Source organism: Hydra viridissima, unplaced genomic scaffold, assembly GCF_058129835.1.
Source record: "Hydra viridissima isolate aposymbiotic clone 2 unplaced genomic scaffold, HvirCarnegie_v1 scaffold_11, whole genome shotgun sequence".
NCBI lineage: Eukaryota > Metazoa > Cnidaria > Hydrozoa > Anthoathecata > Hydridae > Hydra > Hydra viridissima.
In genome coordinates this window covers 8,689,922-8,711,868 of record NW_028324310.1, presented here as the reverse complement: position 1 = coordinate 8,711,868, position 21,947 = coordinate 8,689,922, and the positions used below count along the sequence as shown (strand labels likewise).

Genomic DNA, 21,947 nt, shown 5'->3' with positions numbered 1-21,947 from the left:
TTTTGTATATTTAAAAAAAAAAAGAGGTTGAATTGAAACATATAGTTAAAACAAAAAACCTTGTTCTTTTACAGCAAAATTTACAATTGTGGTCTTTGTAGAGATTTCTGGAGTATAATGTGGGTTGCTAAGTTTAGTGCAAATGTAAAATTTGAATTCTGAATTGTAATCAACTTCTTTGTCCCCAAGTTTTATTAACATTTGACCACCTATAATAAAATCACAGCATATAGTTATATTTGTTAATTTTCTTTTCAAAAAAATGTATTCTTTAAAATATCAAAATAAATTTCCTAGATTTCAGACAAAAACAAAAAAGGTGTAAAGAACTATCTACTGAAAGCTGAATAAACTCTCTTCATATTGCTAACTATTACAACCTTTAAATCATTTATATTTAAAAACTTGAGTATATTACTTACCATGTTTTATTATAGATTTGTTTAGCACAGGAGTCAGAGAGGGGTCTAACTCTTCAAACACATTCTGAAGTAATACAGGAAAACCAAATTGAATTGCATTTTCAAGAGTTCTCAAGAAATCTGATTGCTGCAAATCAATAATCTTAAGATTTTGTTTCCCTTCCATATTTTTAATCCATTTAATAGCTTGACCTTGAGGATCCACCATAAGAGGCCACCTAGTGCCACGTGTGACAATGCATCCATTTTCTGTTGAAAATAAATCTGAAGGAAGACCTTGAATATTCCATTCACGCACCTGAGTTGGTTTTGCCATGAAATATGCAAATGAGAAATCTGGATTACATGGAACTTTAAGCTTGCGTATTAACACAAGCCATGTTTGTTTGACAAGATCATCACGATAATTAGAAAGAAATGGGCCTGCATAGGACAGAAATGCAGCTGCAAGCAAACAATCACCAACAAGATAAGTAATGCTTTCTTCTAAGATCTTAACACCAAAAACAAATTAGTTGAATTATATATATCAAATTGTAAAAGGAAAGTTTTCTTTTAATATATTTTCAAAACTTTTATAAATTTTTTTACAAGCAACTAAGAAATGAAAAACTCACAGCAACACTTCCTTCCCATCTCTCTCGTTCTCCCCCCAACCCTGAAACAAGTTTTGCGGCTCTATCAAGCTTTAATTCCAACATTTTTGCTTTACATGAAAGCTCTTCTTTTTGGGAAAGCCTTTTATCATAATCTCTCTTCAATTCTTCAATTTTGTCTGTTACTTCTTTGAGTTTTGTTTTAGCATCTGCTAAAGATTTTTGTTTTTCTTCTAGCTGTGCTGTAGCATTTGCCAGTCGCAGTTTCTTTGGTTCAACTACTCTATATATGCGTCCATAAACTTCCATTGCTCTCACCCACATGCAAAGGGATTTAGCTGCTGATGAAACACGGCCAACAACATCAGGCTGAAAATCTACTTGAGCGCAATATGTTCCTATTTTCTTCAGTACACGATCACTCATATTGTCTTTATCAAAGTTAATTAATTTGTAAATGAAGTTTGAATCACCTATGTTTGTAAAAATTTCTATAAATTGATAATCAGATTTATTCTTGTGTTTTTTTAAAAGAAAATTAACAGTTCAACTACAGATTATTTTTGAAAAGAAAAACATAGAGACTTAATGTACATAAAAATACAAATGAATAAATAAAAATTACCAAGTTGACGCTTGGCTTCAACCCATGTTGGATCACTTCCTTTTAATATCATCACAGCTTCAAGTACTTTTTCAACTAAAGGGGGGGGCTTTGCGTAGGATTTGATTTCAGTCATATCCTTTTTGTTCAATGATTCCAGAGCTTTTATGGCTTCCTGAAGAGCTGGAATGGCCTCATCCAACTCAAGTTGAGCTGCATCTGCAATTGCTCTACACTTAACTTCTTCCTCTGCAATCTTCTCGCTTCGTATTGAAACAGACTAAAAAGGGAAACAAAGATGCAAACATAAATAGTAATGTTATCAACATCATCTAAAAAGTGATCAAAAATTCAAACTATCAAAAGAATTTTCAAACTTTCTGCTGTTCATCAGCTTCACGTTTTTGTTGAACAATTGTTACAAGAAATTCTTCGCACTGTTTCTGGAACTGTGCAACTTGCACTTTTGCTTCCTCTAACTCCACTGACATAACTTCTACCTAAAATTAATTTTAGATAAAGTTGACATTTAGGAAACTTTACAAAAAAAATTTACAAAGATTTTGTCATTGAGTTAAAATTGTTATTTTCTACTACCTTATTTCTAGAAAATATGAAATAATACTTGTATCCATTTCTAATTTTGCTTTTGTGCCCAGGATAATGATATTTATGAAATTTACCTATTATCATAAGTGGAAAAAGTTGCAAATTTGAAGTTTAATATGTACAAAATAGATACAAAACAACATACGATGCAATAATAGCATTTATTTATTCTAGAATTACATAAGCCATACAATAAAAACATTAAAAATGAGTAGTTTTTCTAGATTTATGCTTATATTGCAGACTACTTTCATAAATCAGCCCCCAATTGAGTTAAAAGTTCAATATATATTGGTGGAAGTGCTTGAACTTAAAACTCTTGTATTCTTCTTTGAGCTGGAGAGAGTGAGCAATCGAAAGATACTTACTCCAGTTATGAAGACCACTGCTTTAAGGTTTCTGCATGAGTTATATATAAAGAGCTACCACTCATAGTTGTTGTGAGCATTTCCAATTGCCTCAAACAAACCGGTCACATTGTTGCAAAAGTAAAGCTCATCTTGACTAAAGAAAAAGCTTGAAAAATGCTGGTGGCATCTTCTCTAACCTGATATGTGCACACTGAGTCTTGACATTAAAAGCTTGGCATTTGACTTCATAAGATCAAGATCTCTGATCAAGTCATTGATATCTTCTTGGTTGGGGTAGTATGGATTTCTCTGCTCAGTATTGTCTCTGAAGTCTGAGCCAGTGTCTTCATCTTCTTCTGAACTACTTTTCTTTTGTAAAAACTGCCGCCCTCTCTTAGGAGGAGTGGGTATGGGAACCTTAGAGAAGTGTGGCACTGATGCTATGGATTACAGAAGGTAAGGATATATTATAGCAGCTGTACTTTTGCCTGCTTGATGTTTAGAAGGGTTTATTTTGAAGAAAAAGCAATTGCTTGAGTGATCAATAGGTTTCCTTCAAATTTGGGGGATTGCAAATCTCATAGTACTGTTTTCCCCTGTGTACCAACCTGTAAAAAAAGCAGATTGAAAACATAATTATTAACATAAGCTAAAAAATAAAGATACATTTCATCAGTGGTATGGGAAATGTTAAATTATCTATATCTAAATATATTAGACAATTGGAAAAAAAATTTTTTTCTCCCTTTCTATTTTATTTTTTTGGAAAAATAGGAATATGTACAAAATTTTACATCATTTGATCATGTTTTGACCCCCACCCAACCCAATTAATTAAGTGGAAATCCTGTTCACTACCACTGAGCAGGATTTCCACAGTCTGGTCTTAATTTAACCACTGCCTGGTTTTTATTGAACTTCAAATAAAATTCACTTACATATAATTTACAATATAATTTTACAGTAGTAAAAACTATATTTTTACTATTATCATATAATATTAGTTACCAAGTATTTAATCTTCTCTTTTTATTAAACTGTTCTGCATTATGAAAATTTTTTCATGATTTTAGTGTGGAAAAATAAAGGAAATATATATATATAAATTAGACCTGATCCCCAAACGGTATGCCCAAATATGCTTTGTAGCCTCACACATTTTTGGATATCTTTCCACAGAGTACATTTTAGCTCTATTTTTGATAAACTCGCCACAGACATAGCAAAATGTGTCTGTCAGATGCAAACAACCTCTTGATGCAAATACAATTTGTTATTCTTTTATTCAATAACTGCATGAACTGAAGTGTTGGTTTCAGTCACCTGTGCTTTTATACTTGCATAACTACTTTAAGACAGTTCAAGAGCATTCTAGAAAGTTCTAGAAGTTTCTTGAAAGTTCTACAGGTTTCTTGAATGTTTTAAAGGTTTCTTGAAAATTCTAGAATATTCTGGAAAATTCTTGGATCATCTGGACAATTCTAGCAGTTCAGGAATATTCTAGAAGAATACTCATTCAATAAAAATTGAGAACTTTCTCAAGATATTGTTGTCTCAGTCACAGAAGCAAAGTGTTTGTGGAACAACAGCTATTATCTATTTGTTTTTGGCAAAATGAGGTAGAAAAACACACTTTCAACCCAAAGACAAAACAAAAATAAAAATTTGTTACATATTGAAATCAAATAGTTCATTTATCATAACAGTATGATGCTGCATTAGTTTTGATTAAACTCTTAACACCTTTTCTCTTGTATCATCGATCTTTTTTAAACCATTCTTCAGCTTTTCTGCAGCATCTCCAAGCAATTTACTCTTCTCTGCTAACAAACTGAAAGAGATTAAAAGAATAAATAAAAGATAAGAGCAAAATAATGACATTAAAAATCATGGCTGTTTAAATTCAAAATATTGTGATTAGACCTTTTATATCCAACCACTAACTCTAGATAGTTAGTGGGTGTAACATAATTATGTCTCTTCAGTTCAAACATCATTTTGCGAGACATTTCTGCTACTGATTGGTGTATAACAGCAAATATTTGTGATAGGTTTGATTTTATCTAAAGGAACACATTAGCTCAATAAACTTTCTCCGCTCCTTAATAAAAGTTAAAATTTTATTTTAAATTTGAATAAAAGAAAAATGTACCAAAATATTAAGAAGCTCTAAATTTCTTGAAAAGTCAAAAATATTTTAATAAGACAAATAAAAACCTCTACAGTTCCAATATGCATAACATCTAGGTATTTTTCAGCAACTTCCATGAGGGCATCATGTGGCCACTCGCTGAACCAATCAATTGTAGTGCAATTAACAAATGCTGGGTATTGTCGAATACGATTCCTAAATAGGAAAGATATTTTTAAAAATTTTATAAAAAATACTTGCCACACATTATCAAAAATTAGGACTTTTTCTTAATTTTTAACAATGAGTGTTAAGTATTTTTTATTATATTTGAATTAAATCAAACCTCTTTAAGAACTAGGTTACCTAAATGGGTCTCCCACAGGACTCATGCATAAAATTACATGAAGATTAGCCCGAACATTCTCAATAAAATATTTGAATATTGCTTCAGGATTGTCTGACAAACCCTCAAGCCGTGTTTTGTTTATAAGTGCAGATCTGATCTGTAAAAAAAAATTAATTGAGATTTGTTCTCACAGACTATGCTGAAACTTTTAGATTAGTATAATACAGTTAACCTCTTCAAACTCCTCTGCATTGTATAGATTAGGTACATCACCACTACTTAAAGCATTATTAAGATCTTCTAAGAATGATTCATCAGCAACTTGGGTATCTGAGAATACAAAAACTGTTGGTTTTTCTTCAACACCAGCCTGATAATACAGCTTTCTTAAATCTATGATAAACAAAATAGGAAGAAAAAAAATCATATTTTATCTTTTTTGACTTTATTAGAAACTAATCAATTAGAAAATCATATGTACATTTGTTTGTATACAATTATTTCAAAACTTAAAGAAGTTTTTTGAAGCTAGATAAAATACTTTCTTACCTTCATGGAACTCTTGATTTCCATAATGTTTAGTGACTTCAATCATAAAGACTTTATAGCCAAGAATGTAAGATGCTAACTTAGTTAAACTCTGCCTTCCACTGCCTCCCACACCAATAAGAAGCATATTGCCACGAGGCTGACCAATGACCCGAATAATTCGTGAAACTTTTTTAAAAATTAAAGAAAAAATGTTGTTGGTTTACTTGGCTCAAAACAAATTTAGAAAGATAGTTAAGGAAATATAATACCATGCTCAATTGCATCTCTAAATAATACTAAATCCATTGATATAACTCCAGGCTCCAAATTATAATCTTCAAGTCTCTCTTCCATTAAGGCTTTTAAACCTTTAAAGTCAATTATATCTTCATAGACACCATTTCCTTTCAAAAAATCACCTGAAATGAAATAAATCAACATAGAATTGTACTGGTTTTAGTCAGACAAAAGGAGAAAGACAGAAATATATTCTTTCTTATATCATAACAAACTCACCAAAAATGGGTGGGATTTTATTAGGGCATAAGTTATGATAGGAGAAATCAAACATTGTTCCTAATTTTTCACTTAAAAGTGCTATAAATGAATCTCGATCAGTTTCATTAATAAGTCTGTCAGCAAAAACTCTAAAACAGAAAATCTTTCATTTATGCTACCAACTTAATTAACAAAATAATTTAAAATATACTTATCATTAATTGTTATGTTAAAAACTCTCAAAAAACATTATGAGGATTAAGGCACTGATTTAACAACCAATGCAATAAAACTAAAGGCTTAAAAATCTAATTGTAGTACATTTAAAACTATAATTACACAAACAAAATTACCGAAAGCATTCATGAACCCAAAGTCTAGTTATACTGCTTTTTGTATCATGGTAACTTTTATTTGCGCGAAGCAAACCTTGAAATACCTTTTCAAAATTTAAAAATACTTGAACAAATGAAATATAACACAGCAAGGATACTATAACTAACGTTTTAGTAGAAAATAAATCAATATCATAAAATTGAATTATACAACAGAGATTTAAATGTAATATGGACTTTTTATCAAAAAAGCAAAATACCTTAGATATATCTCTTAAATTGAATAAATAATGAATCTTGGTAGGAGTTGGTAACATTGTTTGTACAATCGAATTGTATATATCAATAGTTGCCTTAATGTGAATAGAATAAATTGTAAAAAACATTTGTTAACGTAATGAACATTTTGTTAGCATAACACAACACTTAATGATAATCATAAAATAAACTTTAAACAACAACAACGAATTATGAATAACATTTCCTAAGAATAGTTTGATACTTTAAATGCAAGCAATTCAAGTTGAAATTAAATTGCAGCTAAATGACTTTTAAATGTTTTTATGTTATACTTTGGTGTTAGTATTTAGAACTTGTTTGTAGATGAATAAACAATCAGAAATCAAAGATTACCATATTATTAGTCACCTTTTCCAATGTTTTCAATGGATCTGTTTTTGTTTTAGATGAAAGAGAAAAAGGAAAAAAAATAAGAAGTAGAAAATCTCCTTTGCTAATTTTTTGAGTGCTGATATCTTAAGTGCCCACATTGGTAAATTGGTAATGAAATCCTTCTGTATTCTTCCTGATCATGTTAAATTTATGAATGGATATGGAGTTATTTTTACTTTTAAGATGATTTAAAATGTATTGCAAGTTAAATAATCAATTCTGAAAAATATCAATGCTTTGTACATTCTTAAAAATCTTTGAGAGTACTTTACAGCCGGATTTACAACAGCTTCATAAAAACAAACATATAATCAAAACAATAGTTTAAGACAACTAAACACACAATATAAATCTAATAATCAAAACCAAAGAAAAGCCTTTTAATGTTTCTACTTTTATATAACATAAAAACTTACTACAAAAAATGATTATAATGCTATACCTGAGTAATTATTTCACCAGTTGCCTTGACTTCTTCTTCAAATTCCTGAAGTTTTTGATTAATCATGGTCCCAAAAATTCTTTTAATTTGACTTTCCTTTTTAAAAAAAATTCATGTAAACAGTTCTGAGGTAAAAAACTTTTCATCAAAAATATTTGCTAACTAAATCTTTAAAAGAGTTTTTTAATGAACTCTAAAAATACTGTAAAAACATTCTCAGACAAAAAAATTTTATCCAAAGTTTACTTGAGGGAATGTCATGTTAATTAAGTTGAATCTACTTTGCAGCCTTTTTGAAATAACTGTTCTTCCTCCACCAGGTGGACCCATAGCCGCAATTAAAAGCATATCCTTTGAATAAAAAGAAAATGCTAACATAATTCTTATGTAAGCATGCTTTTCCCAATATTGAACAGAATGAAATAGATATTAACATTTTTAAAAAAGCTTAGTGTAATATGCAAATAAAATAAGATGACAATCAAACATATAAAACAACCTTGATGCACTTTGTGGTTTGCTTTTGGCGATCATACCAAAATCCATAATCAATCCACTGACGGACTAATTCAAGTGGAGGTTGTGATCCATATAAATCTTTAGCAGGCATATTCAAATCATCCATGAAAGTAATCATCTGTTTACCACCAATAGGAACATAGATACCTATTAACAAAATATAAAAATTAAATTATAAATGTTAAAACTCCAAAGAAAATAAGATAACTATTGCAGAACTGTTACATAATGGTCCTACAACTATTTTATTTTAAAAAATCTTTAGAATAAGAAAAAAATTCAATAACAAACCTTTTGTTCTTTTTTCAACTTTAGTTTCAACTATTTGTTGTACATTATTTGAAGTAGTCTAAAACACATTTCCAATTAAAAAATGGAATGTAGTAGTATTTTAAAATATTAACAACAGTTTTCAATGACATTTGCACATCAATAAATTAAGTAGTTTCTGAAATATATGGTTTTTTCCTAAAACTAACAAAAAAAAAAAAAAGGCAAACAACCTGAGCAGACATATTTATAGTCAGCATAGTCCAAGTATTACTATCCAAAGAGTCCAAAATTCTTTGAACAACAGATGTCTTTCCTGTGCCAACAAGTCCTGTGAGTAAAACTGGGCGTTTGGCTTTAATTAGTGTATTTAACAAAAAATTGTAACGAATCGAGTCAACAGTTGGAACCATAATTTTATAGAATGGAATGCTGCAGAATTAAAATGCTTTTATTAACAAATTTATACAACATTAATTAACATTTTAACTTATTAACACCATGTATTTAGCACATTTTATTATCATTACTATCATAATTTTAGTTTAAAAAAATAACTTTTGATACAATTTTTGTAACATAAATTTACAAAACTATAAAAACATAAATTTATAAAAACAAACTTAAAGTTTTTACTTAGGAGATATTCGCCACCCAGATCTTAGCTGATCTTCCCAGGACGTCCATGATTTTTGTTTAGGATCTACGTAGTACTCATAAACTGTATCCTTAAAAGAGAATAATTTTTAAAAGTGGAAGAAAAAGCAATAACAGATTATGTAGGTTAATGTTTATGTTAAAAAATCAAGTTACAATAACTTATGTTGAAAAAATTAAAATGTCAGATGTTTAATCTTGTTTATTAGCATACATTATATTTCTTCAGATTTGTTAAAATACATTTCTTCATTTTATAAGGGTTTGTTATATTTGTTGAAATATACCATATACTTTAATAAATATAGAACATCTATCATGTTATATTAGATCTATAAAGATATATTTGTTAAAACAAATAGTGCCTTGATAGTCAAGTATTAAAGTTGAGCATCTAATAAAATATTCAAATCATGAGTATTATGCAATATCAGAACTAAAATTTTAGAGTTTTAATCCAAGCAGAATTCATAAAAGCCTCTTTAGTATACCTAAATTTTATTTATGCATAAATTTTTTTATACAAAACAAATCATTTATTTTAAAATTGTTGCACACTAAATGCATTTTGTTTCATTATCATTGTGTAAAAATTTCAAGAAATGGTGAAGCGAACAATATCATTAGTTTTTCAATAATATTATGCACAATACAGTTTACATAAAGTAAACCTTTGCTGGGAACTGCCCTTCTAAATCTCTAAGGAAATTGTCAACTTTTTTCCTACTATCTTCATCCACAGATCCACACACTGACCAAATCAGAGAAAACCAAAACCAAAACTCAATCATTTTGGAAAAACTTTCTGGATCAAATGAGTTAACCTAAAAATAAATCAGAGGATTATCTCTAAAATCTCCTTAGCACAGATTAAAAATAGAATACATCTGATGGGCATACTTTATGCATTAAATATATAATTACAATGAATAAAATGACACAGACATACACCATTTTCTTCCGTTAATAAAGCATTCAATAGTGCACATAGTGATTCAATAGAGTTTAGTTCAGATATGGACACCAATTCCATGCAACTAGATTTTTTGAAATCAAGCACTCTCTGAACATACTTGCTGAATAACAATTGTAAAATTGCTTCACTTGCCTAAATATTAGTTTTATCACTCATAATAACTGCATAATTTTAAGACATTTTAAAATTTAAAACATTACTATAGAATGACATTTATTATGACCGAATCAAGTTTCGGCAATTAAATGGGAAACTTTATACTAAACTAATGCAAAACATTTGTTACTCAAAAAACTTTTTACAACATCTTAAAACATTACTATACTTTATCATTCCTCTTTTCTAACCAAGAGGATACAAAGGGTTGCCAACCAATATCAGCATAATCAGTATAAACCATACCACAACGACTGACAGTAGCTGGTGATGCAACTGAAAGGTTTTCGCACTCAAATAGTAATGAAACCTAAAAATTAATTTAAAACTTATTCTTTAGGAACAAGCAGCAAAAGAATCCCAAAAGTTAAGAAAATCACACATATACCTTGTATTAACAAAAAAAATCAACAATATCTTATTTTTTAAAATGTGCATAAAAAATATTATAGAAAGGATATAAACTAACTTGTTCAGGTAAAGATATGCGCTCGCCATTTATTAAAGTCAACACTTTGTTATCATCCATTACAGAGTTCATAGATTCAATCCATAGTGTGTCAACTGGGCCATCAAACACTATCCATTTCTCATCAGATTTCTCATCTAGTTTTAAAAAAAGTTTTATTTAAAAAAACCTATATTTTGGCTTTCATCTGAACATTAATTCTTTTATCAATCAACAAATAAATGTTACATTTTCATCGGAAAAAAACTATTTAAAAAGCAATAGAAATATTTAAATTGAAAACATTTGTTAAGAAAGTAAACCTGAGCAAGTGATTCTCATTACAGATGATAAAACACCATCTGTCCATTCATTTGAGAGCAAGTCAAACTCTCCATATAACTCACCCAAAGAAATAGATTTTGGATTAATTGGAAAATCCTGTAAAAAGAAAATAAGAAATTACAAAACAAATAGGTTTTTTATTTATTCCAAGAATAAAAACAAAAATCTGCTGCATACTCAAAAGAAATCTTAGTAATATACTTTAACACTATTAAATCCTGGCAGGCCTTTCATTGAAGAAAGAGTTGCTTGAAGTGTACGCCATATAACACTTTTGCCTGCACCAGTTTTCCCAACAATCATTGTTGCATGCCTAAATATATTTTGAATACCTTAAAATTTCAAAATATTTTAATTCGTATGTTGTATTTTTTGTTGTTAATATTTATTCTTGTTACTATTTTAATACATTTTTCTTTTCTTTGAAATTTTGTTATACTTGCCTTGTAGTTTTAGTCTCATAAAGTTCAATAATCTTTTGCAATGTTTTAGGGTGACATTGATAGCCTTTATTTTTCAGCTCTTTCTCAATTGCAGCTGTAAACTAAATGACACTTAAACATAAAACCTTTTTTAAACAGAGAATCTTAAGAATTATGCATAACTCATGCATCTAAATTATTTAAAAACAGTACTTTAGTACATACCTTGCTATAATCATTGTTTGGAGTGTCAATACCAGGAAACAAATCAGACATTATTCCATCAAACAAAAGTAAATCTTGAGATGTCAGCTTTGCAACGTTCATGTCCTTCATAGAAATCAATATTACCTAAAAAAAAAAAAAGTAAAATTTTCTCTTCTTTTAAATATTTAGTGTAACTCATGAAACTCAGTTTGACATTTTTAAGAAGCTTTTTAAGAGTGCTATATTTGTGCTTCATAGAAACAAGTAAGAGCCATGCATTCTAAATGTCTTGTTTACTTAATTTATTTTATTTATCACATCACCTAACATTGAGAAATTTACAAAATATAGAATCTTTAAAATAAGAAATCAGAAATTTATACAAAACTGAACTAAACTAAAAAGCATATTAAATACACCTCCTCATCAGAAAGTGTGGACATTGTTCTCTTCTTTTTCCCTGCATAACGCAACAGTGAGGTTAATGCTCTTAAGCCAAAATCATAATGGTCTTGCTTTGATAGCTGCTGCACAGCCAAAGAATAAAGTGTGTCAACTTTTTTTGCTAACACCTATAATTTCAAACAATTGCATACACACAAAATGAAATGCAAATTTGAAACCTCCTTGTTAAGTTGAATTTTCTTAAGAACTTATTTCAAAATTAAAATGGATTAGAAAGGTTGAATTAAAACTTATCTAAAACAACTTTATAAATCTAAAACTTAACGGATAATTAACCATAATATTTAATTAAATAACAATTAATAGTAAATAATAGACCACAAATAATTAATCTTAAGTAGTTAAAAAACAATTAAAAAGGACAATTAATTTTCCATTCTAAAGTATTATAATACAAAGTCAAATTAAATACCTTAGTATTATTGAAACCTTCTGCAAATAAAATAATTTCAGCTATCATAGCAGAGTCAGGAACCACCATTGATATTGGTCGAAACATGCTTTTCAAATTATCTGGCAATTCAGTTCTACCAGCATATCCTATAAAAATTGCAAAAAACTTTAAAAGAATTTTCTTTAATATTAGTAAATATATAGTTAAATTTAAAAAACTAGTCTCTTTTCAGTACTATTTAAATAGTTTTTTAACTGTAGTCTTATTTAGGAAATTCATTATTAATTTTTTGCTTCATCTTTTCACCTTTTTCACTCTAACAGTTTTTTGGTAGTGTTGTTTTGCAGATGAAACTTTTTCAAAATAATGTTTTAATAAGTTTTGCATAGGCTAATTTTTGACTTTGCTGAAAATTTTATAATCTTAACTCATAGTGATTCTCTCATCTTAGTTGTTCATTTCTAATATATTTTGAAAATAAGGGGTTATTTTGGCTTACATTTATGAAAAAAAGTTGTTTAGGCATGTTATGCTTTAGTATATAATATAATGACTTATAACAAACCACATTATTTATTATTCAAATCTTGAATACTTATTATTTGCAATAGGTTTTTTAAATTGGATGTAAATTGTATTAGTGTATTTTACTAAATTAGTGCTCAATGTTCAAAACAGAACATAGAAAATAGAAAGTGCTCAATGTTTTTAAAGAACAAGAAAATAGAAAGACTTCTGAAAAAAGAGAAACTGGCAGCAAGTATATATGTATGTATATATAAAAAAATCATGAAAAGTACTGAAAAGAGACTAATTTTTTAAATTAGGTTAAACTAGGTTAAAGTAGTAATTTAAAAAAAAAACATCAAAAACAATGTAAATTTTTCAAAAGAAAATTATTTAATTTAAATAACTTAAAATAATTGAGAATTATACCAGGGTTCATTGTGATAAAGATACCACATGACCAAATCAAATTGATCTCACGACCTTCAAAAATAAACTTTTGCAAACCACTTGAAAGAGCTGTTAGTATAGATAAAATCTGCTGAGCAACAACAGACAAAACCTCAATATTGATACGATTGAATTCATCAAAACAACCCCATGCTCCAGTCTAGTGAGCCAAAAAAGATGTTTATGAAAAAATTCATGCAGAATTGGCACCAGCAATACAAATGCATAAGCAATAGTAAAAAAGTTTACATCACAATTCATTAATAGGTAAGAAAAAAACACTTAAAAATTGGTTTAAATTTTTAACACAATATGAAAAACTAACAACAGTTTGTGATTATTTTTCTTTTTTTTTTTTTTTTTCATTATATTATATCATTAAAGTAAACAAGTCTGTATGAAAAAATGTTTATTTTTAAAATCTTTTTAAATTGTTCTAAACTATTTTATGCAACTCAATTGTAAGTAGAAGCTTAAAGAAGTTTTGACATGACTCTAAAAAAATTGGTACCTTTTTTTAAAAAAATAACATAGACTTGTAATTTAAAGAAAAATTTGTTTACTTTCTTAAGAAAACAAAGACTACAGCAATAAGAAGTGGGTATGTTTAAAAAATACCTGCATTAGACAATTTAACAGATAAAATTTTTTTAAACATAACTTGTGAATTGCCTCAGGACTTCCTTGTTAAAATAGTTCATGTTAAAGGTGCTTAGTTTAAAATTGTAAGTATCAAAAGTTTTTCCATTAAGGAGTTGATTTTACAAAAAAATAATAAAAAGCAATCATAATTTATAACAAGATCTTTACAAATAAATAAGATTTTTAAGCATGTTTTCAATAAAAAGTAGAATGCATAACTTTCTACAATTAAGTATTTGATAATTTTATTACATATAAAGTATTTTATAACTAAGTCAAATAGTGTGAAACTGGTTAAAAACATAGTCTATAAGAGTCATTAATCACATTTTCTTGAATGTTAAAAAAAACCTGAATAAACAAATTGTTAGGAGTGTTCAAAATTTTCACCTGAGAAAGGCCACTGTACATTCTACCCATTGATCTAAAGTCTAAACCCTCAGAACAGTTCACTACAATTACATATGCTCCTAAAGCTTTTCCTAAGTCCTTGACAGTTTCTGTTTTTCCAGTCCCAGCTGGACCTTTAGGACTACCACCTCGATGCAAATGCAAAGCAGTTGTAAGAGTCATGTAGCATCTACATAAAAATTTCAAAGAAAAGAAGAACGTATTAAAATACAAACAAGAATAACTAAATAATAACAACAAAAAACATAGCATTACAAAATTTCTATGTGATTGATTTAAATGGGAACTGTTTCTAAAAATGTTTTTAAGTATTGTGTTTTGAGTTAAGTGTTTTAATTGAAATTTAAAACTAGGCAGAAAAACACAAAATATTTCTAAGCATGTCATTTTTTAAATCATGTGAAGCTGAAAACTCAGTATTTACTTGACATTTTAATAAAATTTTCAAAATAAAAAAGTTTGTTTTAAATGCAAGCATTTGTCCTTAAAACATTCCAGAATAAAGTAACTAACTTCATTAAACATAAAGCTGATGGGAAACTAAAACTTAGCAAAATTGTCCAAATTAAATACAAAAAAATAAAACTTGCACAATTTAAAAATCATATTCAAAGAAAGTGTCATAAAACAAATTTGTAAAATTTGTTACCGATCAGTTAGAGGCGTGATGACCAATCTACCAGAATTTCCCAAATATTCATAGCCATACTTAAACTGAGTATTTGTTTGACAAACAACACAATCATCTACATCTTTTTCCCAATACAAACGCAACTGCATCAACCAGTCAAATGCATTGACATCTGAGCATCCTGACTTAATCATTTTCTCAATTACATCTCTTGCATGCACTTCAATTGTAACCAAGGCAACAAGCTTTAGCCGTTGCAACTTCGTTAAATTACCACGGACCAGTTCAGAAAGTTTGTTTAGCATAAAGATTTGTTTCTTTCGAAGATTCTTTAATGTTTTTTTATCTTCTTTATCTTTCATTGCCATTAATGCTTTAGTACAGTCAGATGTCCATTGGATTTGACTGGCAATTATTATCAACTGAAAATGCAATCAGAAGCTTTGTAAAAAATTATGTTTTCAATCTTAAATACATGCATAATTAAAGAGCAAACAATTTTTCTATTAGCCTCATTTGATTTAACATTCTAGAGTTTTTTTTTGCTTAATGTATTTGATTACTATTGGAAGAGCAGTAAAGTTCATTCATATAGGAGATTTATATGGGAATTGTAGCAATTTATGAGTTTTATATGGGTTCATATCGTCTATTGACAAGTAAAACTCATTAAGTGCAATTAGCTGCAGTGTCACTTAAGGAGTTTTACTTGTCAACTGACAATATGGGATAGTTCATATGGGTGATTTAAAAAGGAGATTGATAAGTATTAATTAAAAAATCAGTAAAAATGTATGGTGGGAAGGTCAAGACTTCCAGTTACTTGAAAACAATGAAGAATGAATAATTGAAAAATAACCTGTCCAGCCCACTCTTTAATCCACTTCTCACGTTTTGTACCAACTTTTTTGAGCCCTAATCTACAATTTTTAAGTAACTCTTTTAATGTAGATCGCATACTATGTTCAATATCACATAGCCAAGACTCAACAGGCCCTTCAAGTAACACTGGATGTAAAAATTCTATATACTCGCCATCTGAAGAATACATGCCAAATGCTTCTTGCTTTAAACTTAAACCCAGCTTACTCATCTGCAATGATCTAACATTGTCAAAACATTTGTTTAAATGTGGCTGAACCTGAAACAAACGAACAAATAAAAAAAAGATGCATAACAACTGCATTCAAAGTATTTTTTGTGTGTGACTTACGTAAAGTGTCAAAAAAGATTATTGAAACAGAACTAAGATTGCTGTTTTATAGACTTTGCCAAAAAGAATAAATTTGAGAGGAATTTTTATTATTTCAATTTCAAAGATGGAATCTTACTGCTTCTGGATTCTTTGACTGTCCCAATATCTCTAGCAGATCATCATTAGAAAGAAAATAAAATCTTGGAAAGATTTGCCTCTTTGTCTCAAGGTACATGTCTAATGACTTTTGAATCTCTTCTAACTTCAAATTCATATTATTTAGTAAATCCATCATTCCTGGATAATGACAACCTTGCAAAACATTTCTGTCTTTGTTAAGTCGTTTCATTATTGTCTTCCAAGAATTGTTGACTTCATCAAATTCTGCAGATTCTCGAGGGAGTTGCTTTCGAATGTCTTCACCAAGGAAAATATTCTATAAAAACAATATTGTAAAATTTTAAATGACCATTCTTGTCATTCAAAAATAGCACTTTTCTTTTGTTTGAAAAATATTTCTAAACTATTTTTAATTAAGAACCTACTACTGGATATGTAAAATAGCACTTTTTTTTTGTGTTTGAAAGATATTTCTAAATTATTTTTAGTTAAGAACCTGCTGCTGGATGAGCCTGCTGCTGGATATGTAAAATGGGTCACAGCACATATTGATTTCTTAAGAAACTTAAATTCCATGCAAATCATTAAATAGTTTTAAAAAAATATGTAGAAAATATTTTTTGTTTGTCTCATGAATTGAGCCTTACATTTCTTGGTGCATAAAGATACATTTAAATACGATGACAAAAAATTTCCTCTTTAAAATTATTTTTAAATTTTCTTTAAAATTATACTTTGCCCACCCACCTCAATATTTCTGAACTATAACCCATTTGTACATTATATGATATCTGAATTTAATTGAGGGTTCAAAATATGTAACCATAATAAAATGTATAACTAGCATAAAATGTGTGACCTTATCACCATTACTTCTTAATTGTTTTTTACCTCCAAGTACATCCATTGTCTTTGTACAGTAAGAATTAACTCAATGACCTCTGCAATCAATGAAAGAGTACGCTCCCACTTGTCAACTTCTTGCTCAAAAGGTTTTACATAACGAGATGCTTTCATAGTTAACAACATAACCTGGAAAAGTATTTTGATTGAAATTAGATAACTATTAATTGTTGATATTTAATTAATTATACAAACTTCCTAAAAATTCAGTGAAAATGAATTCTAACCTGATTATCTTCAACAGTCTGAAATATCTCTTCAGTACTTTTTAACTTGAAATGGCCACGATCCTTGTATGCTACAACATCAAGATTCAGTAAATCCCAAACATTTGCAATATCTTTTATAATTTGTTCAATTGATAATTCTTTACTTGCAGCTCCAGTTATTTCACTGATTTGTTCAGCAAATTGGTCTAAACCAAGAACTATGATTTTTTCAAGAGTAAAATCATCCTCTTGATGTTCAAAAGGCTTTTGTACTTCAAATTTTATCTGGTTCCAATGTCTTTCTCTCATTGCATTATTTTTCAGGTCTCGAATTAAAGGCATTGTTCGATTAAATTGATCAATTCGAGATTTGATTGTTTCACTAATCTCCCAATTTTTATCTTTTATTTCTCTATTTATTTTGATGCATTTCTTAAACAAAAGTTGAGATGTGTTTTCCATTTCTGTAGTAACTAGGTTGGCAAACTTTTCAGTTTTCCATTGACTCCATAAAATCTCCCATTCTTCAGTTATCAGCCAAATCTAAAAAATAATTTTTTCCTAATCCTTAATTTTTAAACAAATTTTAAACAAGTTTCATTAAAATTATATTGACTTGTATCAAAAATGGGGCTGGAGGGGGGGGGGGGGGAAGCAATTATATCCAAAATTTACTGAAAATGTGAATTGAAATTAAAACTGTTATTTCAACTTATTAATAAACTTGATATATAGTTAAAGAGTACTAGAGATCAGTTGTACACTATTTAAAACAACCAAAGTTACAGTTATAAAAGTTGTACACTATTTCAAACAAACAAAGTTTTAGTTATAAAAACATATTGTTAACAAATAATCAGCATTTTAGTTTTTAAGATTCTTCTAAAACCATTTTTTTCATAAGATAATGTGTATGGTATTACAAATACTTTACTTAAAAACATATACATGGAGAGATTTGTAACTATATAAAATCTACTGAAATGCTTTAAATAATAATACTAGAGGATTACTACATTGTATTAATGTTTAGAAATCATAACCATTTTTAACAAACCAAAGAAAGAGCTATATTGCTGCAAGATGTTGTAAGAAAATGTAAAAGTAGATGATATGTTGGATTTTGACCTCTTGAAACTTTTAAAGAAAGTTAAAATTTATATAAACAGGTTTACCTGTTCTAAATAGCTAACATCCATTTCCAACAACTGCAAAGCTTTGGAGTTTTGATGTTCAATTTTAAATATTTGCAAACCTCTTTGTAGGGATTTCTCCTCAGACATTTCTATCTCAATTTGGAGCTTAAATGCTTTAATTGTGGCTAAAGCCTCTCCAACAAATGTTTTTGATGTAAAAGGTCCTCTAAGAGTGAATTCTTCAACTAGAGCATTTACAGATTTTTTAAACTCCTCAGCTTGTAAGAGGAGACCTGATTTGAATTTGTCTTTACTCTTTTTTAACATTACTTCACAGTCAATGAGGCACTGTTGAAAAGAAATCCATGCTGGTCCCAGAGTCTGCAGTTGTTCTTGAACCTACAAAAAGGAAAATTTATATGTTCAAAGTAAGCGTAATAAAACACTAGAAATGTAAAACTGTCTAAAACTAAGTATTGAGATCCTTATAAAATGGACAACCTCTTCAGATACTTCAATTTCATATTTTTCAAGAATAAAGAATTGCTCATGTACAGGAGGGATTTTTGATTCAATATTTGAAAGATCAGATTGCAACTCCTCAAGTAAACTGATGCTATCCTTTAACTGGTCTAGGTTCTCAGGGGGTGCTCTCAAAATCTTTGAGTTTTTCTTCATATAGTTGTGTAGTTCTAAAAGCTTTGTTGTACCCATTTCTTTTAATACCCTTGTGAAACCATTTTGCCACTCATTGCAATGGGAGAGAATAGAAAACTTCAAAGGAGAAGAATCTAGAAGTATAAACTGCATGCTTATTATGGTTTCTTCCTTCTGCACATTATTTGCAACTTCAGTATACCTGAAAAATAAGGAGCATTGAGATTTAATACCTAGTAATTCTTACATATAAAACTTGTTATTAGAAATTTTTTTTTGACTATTTCACTTTTCTAATGTTGATAGCAAAAAAACAATTAATTATCAAAGCATATTATTTTTAAAACACACAATAAAAACTTCAAACTGCTTACTGACCCTGAACCTTGAAACAAAATTAAAAGCTTTATTTTCTTTTAAGGGCCCACAAAAAAAGACATCAATGAAAACCTAATTTTTTAGATTCCATAAGATTACTAATAAGAAATAGGAATTACATTGATGCTACTATATGTAATTTAACTATATATATATATATATATATATATATATATATATATATATATATATATATATATATATATATATATATATATATATATATATATATATATATACTGTATATATTCTGTATGTAGTATAACTACATTGATACTAGTATATGCTTTTTCAAAAGAAACATGAGTAACATTTTTAATTTTAATAACAGTGTAAGAGTTCCAAATGTAAAATCTTATTTCTATGCTTTGACCACCTAAATAAAAAAGATTGGATAAAAATTTAGTATCAATTTGAGGCCTGTTCCCTAGGATATTAATATAATCCAACTTAAAGCAAAGAACTTGAGACCACTTAGAATTCTTTTGATCAAATTTACCACCAGTTGCTCAACTGCTACTCATTTATTTACAATACTGGTTTTAATGATATCATACATAAAAGGACACTACAGCGGCAGTAACTTCTAAAATATAATATAATGCATCCATATTTCTGCAGAATCCAATGAAGCTCAGATTCTTAATATTGGAAAGTGGCATTCCACATGTTATTTTATTTTGTTTTATTTCCCATATTTGATGTGATCTTTAGTATATTCCATGGACAACTTTCACTTTATCTGCATAGTTGTAGAATATTGTCTAGTAATATTTAAAAAGGTCATGAAGGAAAAAAAGTTGACATTAATGTCAGAATTTTGGTTTAAATCTTTCTTTGAACTCATCAATTTAAAAAACAACACAATTATTCCAATATTATCAAATGTTGTTTATTAACGCTATGGTAGTTTTCAATGTATTTTACATAGTAATATTTATTTTTATACAAGACTTCTGAATAGCCTTAAGTTCATATATAACTAATAACAGTGTTCAAAACAATCATGATTTTTCTATCCAGAATGAAATAAACAAAGATGGAAAGAAGATCAGTTGAGTTTGAGTAGAAAAAAGTTCAAAAATAACAATCACCCACCCATATTTAAAAAATCAATATTGAATATTTATATTAAACTTCCAATTGTTGTTAAATGAGCCTCATTATTGCTCACTTCATTAGTGTTTAAAAATATTATGACAGATTGTTAAAAAAAGGTTTTTTTCTTCGGGGAATTTTTTTAAGAAAAAAAAGGAGAAAACTGAAAAATCTCTTGCTCTATTGTGAATAACAACTGAAAATAACTGATTTTGGTTTTTAAATGTTGATTGTCATTTAATAATATAAATGTGAACATTTTGAATAGTTTGTGAAGGTGACTGTGTAAAAAGTTTTAAAGTTTTCAATGTACAATTATTGTGTTCTGATTGATAGGTATTGTAATGAAAATTTTAGCCATTATAATGATAAAGACCATAAAAAAGATTAACCAAGCGATCTAGATGATAGAAAGTACCACACAACTTAAAGTCAATATACTAAACAAAACTAATGAAATAGAACACCAATTAGTCTTAAAAAGTCTTAAAGGAAAAACAAGCAGTACATGAGTAGGACAAGAAAAAACAAGGTGGACTACTTTTATAAAACAAATTATAATACCATAAATGACTGAGTTAACTCCCCTCTATAAAATTAAAAATCAGTTTGTTGAAAGAAATTCCCTTGAAAGAAGAAGCCAAATAATTTCCCTTCCATTTAAACCCCCGCACCTAAAAGTTAAGTTTTTAAATAAGCCAGGGGCTAACTTTGTCATTTATGTTGTCAGATACACATGAACAAAAAATTATTGTTATACTATTACAAATAGTATGAACTTAAAATCATAAACTAAATTACAAAAAAAAAAATTGTTTACATTACATTGCATGTACCTTTACTAAATATGTGAAGAGCATATTGAGTATTGTATCCTGGTATTTTTAATCTACTAAAACCATGTTTCAAAGCAAATGTTTAGAGACAATATCAACATACTTATAGAAACTTGGAATAACAAATTAAAATTTAAAATTTCTATACCAATACTAATTAAAATGTACAATTATTTTTTTAAATTTCTCTTAATTTGTATTAGTATCAGTATTTCTTTTGGTTAACTATTTGTATTAGCAGATTTTGTGACTTTGTATTGGCTAATTGTATTGGTAGACTATGTGACTTGAAGATCATGCCTTTGGCACTTAGCTGGTATTGGATAAGTGTAACTTATCAAATACCAGCTAAGTGCCAAAGACATGATCTTCAAAG

General features: G+C 28.3%; 1 protein-coding gene across 1 annotated transcript in view; it reads right to left on the bottom strand.

Moving 5' to 3' along the window:
• The window catches only part of LOC145190881 (dynein axonemal heavy chain 2-like), a 33,296-nt gene that overhangs the window by 5,388 nt on the left and 5,961 nt on the right, over nt 1-21,947 (bottom strand). Inside the window, exons 14-53 of the mRNA XM_090066614.1 lie at nt 19,104-19,461; nt 18,642-19,001; nt 17,485-18,009; nt 17,246-17,386; nt 16,371-16,670; nt 15,899-16,180; nt 15,058-15,461; nt 14,388-14,577; nt 13,335-13,515; nt 12,417-12,544; nt 11,959-12,111; nt 11,558-11,683; nt 11,354-11,454; nt 11,112-11,223; nt 10,889-11,006; nt 10,587-10,723; nt 10,287-10,427; nt 9,935-10,093; nt 9,657-9,809; nt 8,965-9,056; nt 8,562-8,760; nt 8,350-8,407; nt 8,039-8,205; nt 7,786-7,890; nt 7,540-7,635; nt 6,686-6,778; nt 6,444-6,529; nt 6,109-6,239; nt 5,862-6,011; nt 5,611-5,778; nt 5,294-5,454; nt 5,079-5,218; nt 4,799-4,928; nt 4,505-4,644; nt 4,325-4,412; nt 2,000-2,122; nt 1,644-1,902; nt 1,040-1,491; nt 423-915; nt 60-209 (exon numbers count right to left, since the gene is read on the bottom strand). Of these exons, the coding sequence (XP_089922740.1) occupies nt 60-209; nt 423-915; nt 1,040-1,491; nt 1,644-1,902; nt 2,000-2,122; nt 4,325-4,412; nt 4,505-4,644; nt 4,799-4,928; nt 5,079-5,218; nt 5,294-5,454; nt 5,611-5,778; nt 5,862-6,011; nt 6,109-6,239; nt 6,444-6,529; nt 6,686-6,778; nt 7,540-7,635; nt 7,786-7,890; nt 8,039-8,205; nt 8,350-8,407; nt 8,562-8,760; nt 8,965-9,056; nt 9,657-9,809; nt 9,935-10,093; nt 10,287-10,427; nt 10,587-10,723; nt 10,889-11,006; nt 11,112-11,223; nt 11,354-11,454; nt 11,558-11,683; nt 11,959-12,111; nt 12,417-12,544; nt 13,335-13,515; nt 14,388-14,577; nt 15,058-15,461; nt 15,899-16,180; nt 16,371-16,670; nt 17,246-17,386; nt 17,485-18,009; nt 18,642-19,001; nt 19,104-19,461 (7,550 nt within the window). The remainder of the gene's footprint in view (nt 1-59; nt 210-422; nt 916-1,039; nt 1,492-1,643; nt 1,903-1,999; nt 2,123-4,324; nt 4,413-4,504; nt 4,645-4,798; nt 4,929-5,078; nt 5,219-5,293; nt 5,455-5,610; nt 5,779-5,861; nt 6,012-6,108; nt 6,240-6,443; nt 6,530-6,685; nt 6,779-7,539; nt 7,636-7,785; nt 7,891-8,038; nt 8,206-8,349; nt 8,408-8,561; nt 8,761-8,964; nt 9,057-9,656; nt 9,810-9,934; nt 10,094-10,286; nt 10,428-10,586; nt 10,724-10,888; nt 11,007-11,111; nt 11,224-11,353; nt 11,455-11,557; nt 11,684-11,958; nt 12,112-12,416; nt 12,545-13,334; nt 13,516-14,387; nt 14,578-15,057; nt 15,462-15,898; nt 16,181-16,370; nt 16,671-17,245; nt 17,387-17,484; nt 18,010-18,641; nt 19,002-19,103; nt 19,462-21,947) is intronic.